The 10,839-nt window shown below is 38.8% G+C and overlaps 1 gene segment (V, D, J or C); it reads left to right on the top strand.

The window, feature by feature from the left end:
- Nucleotides 1-5,948: 5,948 nt before the first annotated feature.
- Nucleotides 5,949-6,688, top strand: LOC125136658 (T cell receptor alpha variable 22-like). The segment is given in 2 exon segments: nucleotides 5,949-6,089; nucleotides 6,282-6,688. Coding segments are annotated over 2 exon segments (459 nt in total).
- The last annotated feature ends 4,151 nt before the right edge of the window (nucleotides 6,689-10,839 follow it).

Below are 10,839 nucleotides of genomic sequence, written 5' to 3'. Positions count from 1 at the left end.
AGACCCCAATATTTTGTTCATTTTATGGCTGAATAGTATTCCATTATATGTAGGTACCACATCTTCTTAATCCATTCATCTGTGGATGGACATTTAAGTTGTTTCCATGTCTTGCCTATTGTGAATAGTGCTGCAATGAGCATAGGGGTGCATGAATCTTTTTTGAATTATAGATTTTCATTTAGTATTTCCCTGGAGATCTTTCAAAAAGATTTATGAACAATTTATAAAAGTAGAGAGGCCACTTCCTTCTTTTTGAAGCCTATTGAGTACTTTGAAGCATTTCATCATTAAATTAATTTCTTTCTTTTTTTTTTTTTTTTTTGTCACTTTGCTATTTCTTGGGCCGCTCCCGCGGCATACGGAGTTCCCAGGCTAGGGGTCGAATCGGAGCTGTAGCCACCGGCCTACGCCAGAGCCACAGCAACTCGGGATCCGAGCCGCGTCTGCAACCTACACCACAGCTCACGGCAATGCCGGATCGTTAACCCACTGAGCAAGGGCAGGGACCGAACCCAACCTCATGGTTCCTAGTCAGATTTGTTAACCACTGTGCCACGACGGGAACTTCTTTCTTTCATATTAATGAATATTTTTTTCTATTTTGTTGCCATCATAGATTGCTATCTTACACGTACGTCTTTGTAGAGTCACTTTTGTATCTACATGAAATTAGTATCTAGCTGAAATTAGAATAACTATATCCCAAAAAAGTCATATGTAAAAATTTTAGAGAAAGGGACAGCTCGCCCTCTATAAGGTATAACCAGTCACACATCAACCAACACGGAGTGAGAAGGTGCATTTTGTATCCTCTACAAACTGGGAATTACCCATATTTCACCTCTTAGTGAAGAGTTATTCTAAGACATATGCTACATATTAAAGAACTAAACCTCAAAGAGATTTAAAAACTTGCTAATATTCACAAGTGAATATTCATAAGTGTTAGCAACAACTTTTTTAAAAAAAATCTGTGGGGTTGTTTATTTATTCACTTTTTGCTTATAACTTTCACAAAGGAAATGTCTTTTGCAATGTTCATAATTCTAAAAGTCTGTGCAGCCTGTTATGTTCATAACTAAAACTTGATCGTGAGGCCATGGAAAGTAGGTTAATAATCAAATTAGCAAATAAGGTCAATAATGGATGGCAAAGAGTTTACCACTTTAGGGGAACAAGTATAGTTTTTCTATAAAAAGAGGAAATTATGTAAATGTTATGAATCTAAAATCCTTGCAAACATTAAAACAAAGCTCTCAACAATGCGGGAAAGATCTATGTTATTTTCAGCAAACAGATTTATGAACAATTTATAATGAGAAGAGAAATAAGCTTAAGGTAAAAATTATAGTTAACTAGTGTATAGCTATCTTCTAAACTTCCCCCTTACCTGTTTAAGTCATGGCTGATTGTGAATGCTGATTTTCACATTTGCAGTAAAAGAATCTTTTGTCTTCTCAAGGTTCTTTCTATTGAAATGTAGCACCAACTTTTTAATTTATTTTTAAACCGAAATCGTCAGGCTTTGACAACTGAACATACATTGTTCAATCTTGCTTTACTGGGAGCAGTAGTAAGAAGAAACTCCCCAAACAATCAAATGGAAGGTCAGTGGAATGGATCATAGAACCCACTGCAGGAAGTGATACACATTTCAGAGCAAAATGTGAAGATGTTAGAGTAGAAATCATGGGTTGTGCCTTGAAAAAAGCAATAGTCCCTAATTCTATACAGAGACACGCTAGTCCCCAAATATTCAAATAGCAGTAAATATAAGTCATTGATTGTAGAGAGATTCTGAAGCATCTAAGTAGCCATACATCTTCCCAAGAAATGATATACACAAAATAAGGGCACAAGACAGAGAAAAGTAGGAGAGAGGCGTTTCAGTCCGTGATGTGAGTGGTATCACTCACATCATATTCTTGGATCTTCATAAAGACTGAGAAATTTGTCCTAGTGCGTAAGATGCGTACATAAATGTAAATCGTTAATTTCCCATCCTTTGGAACTTGCTTTGATTCTGGGAGTGAAACATATTTGTACTCAAGTCTTGGAAAGTACAGTGGGAGCTGCTGTAGCAGTTTCCAAAGATCAGCATGTCTCCTTCAGGATCCCTCCAGTCAGCTTTCCACTCATTTCCTCTTCTTCACAGACTTTAAGCTCACTTTCCTTTTTCCACACTTCGCTTTTTCTGAAACATATCTTTCTGTGTGTTTTGTTTATTGAAGTATCTTCAGTAATTAGCACAGTATCTGACAAATAATAGGTGCTCAATAAATGTTGTTGAACAAATAAACACTCATGACTAAAAACTTTGCTGACAATTGCTAGGGATATAATAAAACTGAGGGTATGAGGTACAGCTTCTATAAAAATAGAAGAAAGAGCCAAAGAACATCACATGGATCTCATAATGAAGACACAAGCAATCCAAAATCCTTATTTATTCATGGACTAATTGCTTCCTTACTATTTTCCTTTCTACTTCCCTACTTCCTACCCTCTCTCTTTTCTTCCTTCCTTTCTCTACTCCTTCTTCTCACCATTATTAGTGAAATAGTTCCCCAAGTAATTTGTTAAGCTCTTGCTCTGAAACTTCAGTTCATTCCCCTATAAAATTCTCCTTCTCGCTGACATTCTTCATAGATCATGCTAAATGCTACACATTTCTCCTCACACCATTAAAATTAACACATTGTGTTTGTCATAAGGGGGTTGATACCAGATATTCTGAAAGATTACAATTGCATTTAGCTAAAATCTCCTGCAAAGAGACAGGGAATTCTCTTCTAAGTTTACAAAAAAAAAAAAAACCCAAAATTAGTCATTTAGATATCAGTGTACACAGAGTCAACCCATTTCCATAACTAAAAACCAATGAAAGTGTAAAAGGCACATATGATGATTCAGCAATGCTGTACCCCGGAAAACAGTGCTTGCCAACCCTAAAGTAGCGCACAGATTTTTAAGATCCTTTTCTTATATTTCTATATTTTCATCCCTGTTCAAAAATAATCCTACACCAATCAAAAGACATCATGTGGTATCCTCACACTCAATGTTTTCTGCTTTAAAATATTCTCCTAAATTTATCTTCATAAAATACAGAATTGATGGGTATTTTTTAACGGAACTGTCATTAGTTTTACCTCTAGTTCTTCCACAAGAGATCTGCCAATAGTAGATGATATCACGAGAAAATCACACGAGTTAATAACTCTGAGCTCCACTGGCACATTTTGTCTCTTGACTTCTACTTTCTACAGACAATATAGATTGAATCAGGAAGAGACTGTTAGCAGTGCATATTGAGAATTCTAAGTGCATTTTACCTGTCCCTTTCCTCCCCTTCACAATTCAGCTTCTAGAAAGAGATTTTATATTCAAATTTTCTTCTCCCTTGTCTCATCTTTACTACAGCTGAGCTTCTCCTCAGACTCAGATCATGATCTTTGTGCTGCTAAAAACTGGTAGACAGCTTTAGCCATCATCTCACTGGATAGACATTTCTTCAGCAATTGCTCTGTTGAGCATTCCTTCCTTCTTGAAACTCTCTTTCCTTCTCTTTCAGAACACCGTCATTTCTGATTTGCTATATATACTCTGCTATATATACCTTCGAGGTTTCTCTGATACATTTCCACAGAAGTTTTAGGGTTCCTTGGGCATTTTCTTTAGTTTTGAGTCTCCTCTGAATTTTGATCTAGATATATGTCCTTGGAAATTACATCTATTCTCAAAGAGTAGTACTGAATCATAGACACATAGTGAGTAAGGAAATGGGTTTGCAGTGTAATAGAATTAGGTTGTAATCCTCATCGGTCCTTGGACAAAGCATTTACTTGCAAAAGGACTTTATTTCCCTTATAATAAGAGAAGATAATATCCCCTCTAAGGAATAGAGAGCAAAATTATCAGTGGTAAATAACACAGATTCTTGAATCTTACCAATGAAACAAACTCTAGTTGTCACCTGCTGTGTAACCTTCAACAAATTACATCTGTTCTTCCTTTCTTCTGTTTCTTCTATGTACAAAATGAGGATGATTCACTTCATAGGATTAACTAATGCTACTTAATTCATAGTATTAAAAGAGCCTCTTAATAAACAACCCCTGAAATACTGTCAGATTAGAATGCTAAGAAATTCAAGCCTAGCTAGGAACAGGAAGGAGATGGGGCACAAAAGCCTTAAGACTCCATTGGCTCCTTCGTTGACCTCTAGAGGGTGATGTTGTATTAACTGGAAATGTCACTTACAATAAATTAAATTCCTCTCTCTCCAGTGAGCTTCTTTAGCTCACAGACCACAGAGAAGCACATCCCGACAGGCTCAACACCAGGAGCAGGCATTGCCAAGGAAGCATGTCTTACTAGCAGTCTCTAGAACTTGCCCGGGCACGGATATCTTGAATCTCAGATTTTCCCACTTACAAGGACTCACCACACTGGTGCATATTCCTCCCCGCTCTTCAGGGAAGATCTTCCATAATATAAGTCTCGGCTTTCTCCCTGGTGCTCAACAACCCTATCGCTGCTCCCAGTGCTCTTCACAGGCAGTAAAGTAACATTGTATTCCATGCTCCTTCCTTTATGGAAGGAATATTGCTCTGGTTAGAATCTAACTAAAGACACAATCTCATTATACCTGAGTCTGACCTGGTCTCTCTGATGTTGCAGGAGGCACTGTAGCCCAGTCAGCGACCCAGCCTGATGGCTGCATCACTCTATCTGATGGAGAACCCCTGGAGCTTAGGTGCAATTATTCCTACCTATAGTGGGACTTCCTTATCTCTTCTGCTATGTCCAGACAATATAGTAAGAAGGGGAAAAGGCTTTCTTTATCCAGTGGTCCCCTGTAACAGGCATTCTAACTCAAACACAAAGTCTTGCCAAAGTTCCAAGTAGAATCTTGGGGTTGGTGGGTTTGAGTGGCTCACCCATGTTAGGTCACTCCTCTTTTCTCTCCTCTATTTTTAGTTATCGAACATGTACTGTGTGCCCAATAATAGTTATTTATTACTCACATCTTCATTTTTCTACACTATTCCTCATAGTGCCTTTAGTAAATATTTGCATCATTCTTGAACTACCCATCTGATCTTCAGTATCTGCAGTTCATTTTACTTTCAACTTCAGGAAAAATATGCAGATCCTCATTTTCCATCCCTTTTGCTTCCAAATCTATCTACAGAGGAGGATTTTTATGTATAGAGTCTGTGATAGGAGCACAAACTACATTTTTTATATGATTTTAAAAACGATTATTTTTGTTTTAAAATAAACTACTAATGTTAAAAAGTAGAATGCAATGAAGACTAATCAACAGTGTTTAAAATGTATTTGAAAGTGAAATTTTAATTAAAATTTATTTTTATATTACAGATGTTTTAAGAAAAATAAAACTTTTACAATTCTAGTTTCAAAATCCGTCTAATGGCTAAAATAAACAATATTGCTCTTTATGCAGATCAAGTTAGGAATAAATACAAATAATTTAAAAGAAATACTATTAACACACAGTGTACCAATGAACAGGAGCAACTGCTGATACTGTGCTGGTTCATGAGCACCTTCAGAGCCACAGAGGTGTACATATGAGAAGCAGTAACACGGATCCTCCGCAGTCCTGGGAAATGGAATTTCATTCTGTAAGAATCTACTTCATCCATGCCATCTGAGAGGAAAGATGGAGCAGGATAATTAGTTTTTACTTTTGTGTCTCCAAATCCTCCCAAATTCCCAATCAGAGTCTGCCTTCTCTGAAATGTTCTTAGAAAATGTCCCTCAAGTCATCAAATAATGACTTTCCTTTTTTCCTACTCTTACCCCATACTGCCCCAGCCCATTCTAAGTGGGTTGAGGCAGGAGGGTGGGGCTTCCTGTCACCAAGTGTGGGCTTGAGGAGGGTTTGTTGGGTGAAATGATTGGTTGCAGAAACAGGAACATCTCCAGATCAAGTCATGACACCTCACTGCCCAGGGTGACAGTATTTTATGATGAAAATATCCCAGAAAGAAGTAGAAGCATTATGAAGTGCCTAGTGGACCCTGTGCTGGGACTTCTGTTGGCCCAGATTTGCTGTGAGTTGGGGTTGCCCCACAGGGAAATCTCAAGGACTGAGCAGCTGCTGTACTGTTGAGGATGTTGGGGAAGGATGACAAGTCCTGCACACTTTCTCTCATACTCATCAGTGGGGGTGGGGGGGGCACATTCAAGGTTTTGAAGAAGTTACAATGACCCTCACCTGTCACTGTCTCTCTGTTTCCCATCAGGTGTGAGAGGGGTAGACGTGGAGCAGAGTCCCCCAGCCCTGAGTCTCCAGGAGGGAGCCAGCTCCACACTCTGGTGCAATTTTTCCACCACTCTGGTGAGCAATGTGCAGTGGTATCGTCAGAAGAGTGGGGGCCGCCTCGACCACTTGTTCTTCATTCCTTCAGGGACCAAGCAGAATGGACGATTAAATGCCACGACAGTAGCTAAAGAAGGCCGCAGCTTGCTGTACATTTCCTTTGCCCAGATCACAGACTCAGCCACGTACCTCTGTGCTGGGGAGCACAGCACTCCACAGGCACCTGCAGCCTGTACAGGAACCCTCCAGCCACAGTCCTACCACAGGGCATTCACATTGCTCATTCTTCCTCACCTACACTGGTACAGTTTTAACACTGACACTTCTTAGACTACAGATTTGGGACTTTGGTCTTTTACTCCCTTCCCAATCTGTATCTCCTTCTGCTCTAGAAACTTCTTACTTGAAACTTCCAGAGTACCTGATAAAAATACAGAAGTAAAGTGAATATTTAACCACGGTGTACTGAACTACAAAATCATAAAAAGCGGGAAAAGAAGAGAAAGAAAAATAACACTAAGAAAGATGTTATCCAGCTCAGTTGGGTGCCTCAAGAATGTTCAGGGCTGCCTCACCACGCTGTGTCCCAAAAAACAATTGCAAATCCTCCCATCCCATCCTGCTAGTGCTGCAAAGCAAACAAAAATATAGGCTCAATGTTTGTATATGAACCTGGTCATTTAAAACAAATTCTTTCTCTTACTGTTCTGGATGCAGGAAATCTGACACCAGTTTCACTGGCTCCAGGCAAGGTCTTGGCAGGCCGATTCCTTCCAGAGGCCCTAAGGGAGAATCCATTTCCTGGCTTTTTTTGTTTGTTGTTTTTTTCTTTTTGTCTTTCTCATTTTCTTAGACCGCTTCTGCAGCATTCGGAGGTTCCCAGGCTAGGGGTCTAATCGGAGCTGTAGCTGCCAGCCTACGCCAGAGCCACAGCAGCACAGGATCCCAGCTGCACCACAGCTCACGACAATGCCGGATCGTTAACCCACTGAGCAAGGGCAGGGATCAAACCCGCAACCTCATGGTTCCTAGTCAGATTCGTTAACCACTGCACCATGACGGGACTCCTCCTGGCCTTTTCTAGCTTCTGGAGGCCACCTGGATTCCTTGGCTGTTGACCCCTTCTTGAATCACTCTTCCTTCCACCACAGCTCCTTCCTCTTCTGGAATCAAATATCCTTCTGCTCTGTCTCAGAAGATGTAAAATAAATTAAATAAGCAGAAACCTCTGTTAAAAGAGGAGACAGGGGAGTCTCACACCCTGTGAAGATAGCAGAGCTCAAGGAAGATGAAAGACTCCCCTTCTTTCCTGGCAAGACTCAGCCATGGACTCAGCCCTTGGACTCTACTTACTCCAGCCCTCCCAGCCTCCTTTTCCTCTCTATTCAAGCATTTCCTTCCCAATATTTGGAATTTAGGCATTAAGTTTTAAAATAACTCATAAGTTAAAGAAGCAATTACAATGGCTAGTTGAATATATTTGAAAGAAAATGCAGTGAAAACATATACATACAAATAAGGATGTGATATAGCTAAAATATACATGGAAGGAAATTTATATTTCAAATCCTCCCATTACCAAAAGAAAAAAGGTTGAAAAACAATTGTCTACATATTTCAGCAAAGAACATAGAAAAAGAAACAAATAGAACCCAATATACCTAAAAGAAGGAAAACTAAAATTCAAATTGGCAAATCTAAAGAAAACACAAATAGAGATAATCATGAAATACAAGGTTAGTTTTCTCAAAATGATTAATAAAATTGATATTTCCTACCTAGGATTATCAAGAGAATTATCAATGGAATAAAAGAGGGTAAACACAAATTAAACATATAAGGAATGTAAAAGAAAGCCTTACACAGATTCTACAAGGTTAAGAGGGTAAGAAAAGAACATCATTAACAAGGGTATGCCACTGAGTAAGAGCATAGATCAACTCACCTAAGTTGAGAAAACTGACTTTTGACATCAGTTCAAAGGCAGTTTAATGGAGGAATATCTTCTTAGCAAATGGACAAAAGACAAATGATTGAAACTAGGCCTAAATCTCATACCTTATACAAAAATCTGAGGATAGTCCCCAAATGGATTTTGCATTCAAATGTTAAATGTCAACCTATAAATCTTTTAGAAGAAAACATGACAGAAAATCTACATAACCCAGTATTATACAAAAAAGATTTTTGATGTGACACCAAAACACAATCCATATAAACAAATAGCCAAGGCATGGAAACAACCTAAATGTCCATTGACAGATGATTGGATTAGGAAGCTGTGGTGTATATGCACAATGGAATACTACTCAGCCATAAAAAGAACAAAATAATGCCATGTGCACCAACATGGATGGAACTAGAGACTCTCATACTAAGTGAAGTAAGTCAGAAACAGAAAGACAAATGCCATATGATATCACTTATATTTGGAATCTAATATATGTCACAAATACACCTTTCCACAATAAAGAAAATCATAGACATGGAGAACAGACTTGTGGTTGCCAAGGGGGAGCGGAGGGAGTGGGGTGGATTGGGAATTTGGGGTTAATAGATGCAAACTATTGCCTTTGGAATGGATTAGCAATGAGATCCTGCTGTATAGCACTGGGAACTATATCTAGTCACGGATGATGGAGCATGATAATGTGAGAAAAAAGAATGTATACATGTATGTGTAACTAGGTCACCTTGCTGTACAGCAGAAAATTGACAGAACATCATAAACCAGCTATAATGGAAAAAACAAAATCTTTATATTAAAAAAGGATTCACATGGATAGTTTACCAAAGAGGATACATAATAGAGAAATAAGCATATAATAAGCATATAAACAGATGTTCATCATCATTTGCCACTAGCAAAATGCAAATCAAAGCCACAGTGAGCTAGCACTCCACATCTATCAGAACAGCTAACATTAAAAATACTGACACTACCACATTCTGGCAATGATGCAGAGAAATGCATCACTCATACATTGCTGGTGGGTGAATAGTACAGTCACTCTGGAAGTCAGTTTGGTAGTTTTACATAAACTCAAATATCCACCTACCTTACAACCCAGCAATCACTCTCTTGGTATTTATACTTGAAAAATGAAAAACTTATGTTCACACAAAAATCTGTACATGAATATATTAAAGGTAGTTCTATTTGCTATGGCCTCCAATTGGAAGCCACCCAAAGGTCTTAATCAGGTGAATTGATAACCAGATATGCTGTCATACATCTACACAATGACATATTATTTGTAGATATTCCTCAGCTTATGGCGGAGTTAGGTCCCAATAAGTCATTGTAAGTTGAAAATAATGTAATAAGTCAAAATGAGTTTAATACATCTAACCTACTGAAATCAATCTTAGCTTAGCCTAGTTTAGCTTGAACATCTCAACACTTACATGAGCCTACAGTTAGGAAAAGTCATCTAACACTAGATGTTAGATGTTTAAAAAGTGCTGTGTATTGAAAATCTCATGTGATTTGTGGAGTGCTGTGCTGAAAGTGAAAACAGAATGGTCGTATGGGTACAGAATGGTTGTAAGTGTATACGTTGTTTACCCTCATGATCCTGGGGCTGGCGGGGAGCTCAGCTTGCTGCCACTGCCCAGCATCAGCAGTGTCTATGCCCAGTGTTGCTAGCCCAAAGAAAGGTCAAAATTCAAAATTCAAAGCATGATTTCAACTGAATGCATAGAACTTTCTTGCCACCGTAAGGTCAGTAATCATGTGGGACCATCATTAGTTGGGAACGGTCTGTAGTGATTAAAAGGAAGCAAACTACTGATATATGCAATAAACTGGATGGATCTCAGGGACATTCTCAGAGTGGAAAAAGTCAATCTTAGAAGGCTCCACAGTGCATGATTACCCTTATTGGATGATTATGATCCCATTCATAATGTAAGATTCTACTTATACAACATTCTCAAAAGGACAAGATCTAGAGATGAAAAGGAGATCAGTAGTTGCCAAGGGTTATCGGAAATTGCAGAGGTGGGGAAGGTGTGCAAAGGGTGTTTTTTGAGGATGATGGAACTGTTCTGCCTCTTGATTTCAGTGGCAGTTACAAGAGCCTCTACATGTGACAAAATCTGATAGAATTTTGTATCAAAAAAAGAATGCATAGGAGTTCCCATGGTGGCTCATTGGGTTAAGAACACAACATGGTGTCTGTAAGGATGCAGTTTAGATCCCTGGCCTCGCTCTGTGGTTTATGTATCCTTCATTGCCACAAGTTGGGGTGTAGGTTTCAGATGGGGCTCGGATACAGTGTTGCTGTGGCTGTGGTGGAGGCTCCAGCTGTAGCTCTGATTTGACCACCAGCCTGGGAACTTCTCTACATACCACAGCATCAGCCAGGAATAAAAAAAAAGAAAAAGAGTGCATATAAAAACTGGTGAATTCAAGTAATTCTGTATTTTAATAACAGTTCCTCTCTATGAATCTCCTGGTGTATGTATGTAATTATTAT

This window comes from Phacochoerus africanus, chromosome 9, assembly GCF_016906955.1.
Source record: "Phacochoerus africanus isolate WHEZ1 chromosome 9, ROS_Pafr_v1, whole genome shotgun sequence".
In the NCBI taxonomy this organism is placed as follows: domain Eukaryota; kingdom Metazoa; phylum Chordata; class Mammalia; order Artiodactyla; family Suidae; genus Phacochoerus; species Phacochoerus africanus.
Note: the sequence above shows the minus strand (reverse complement) of the source record. Positions and strands in the feature narration are given on the sequence as shown.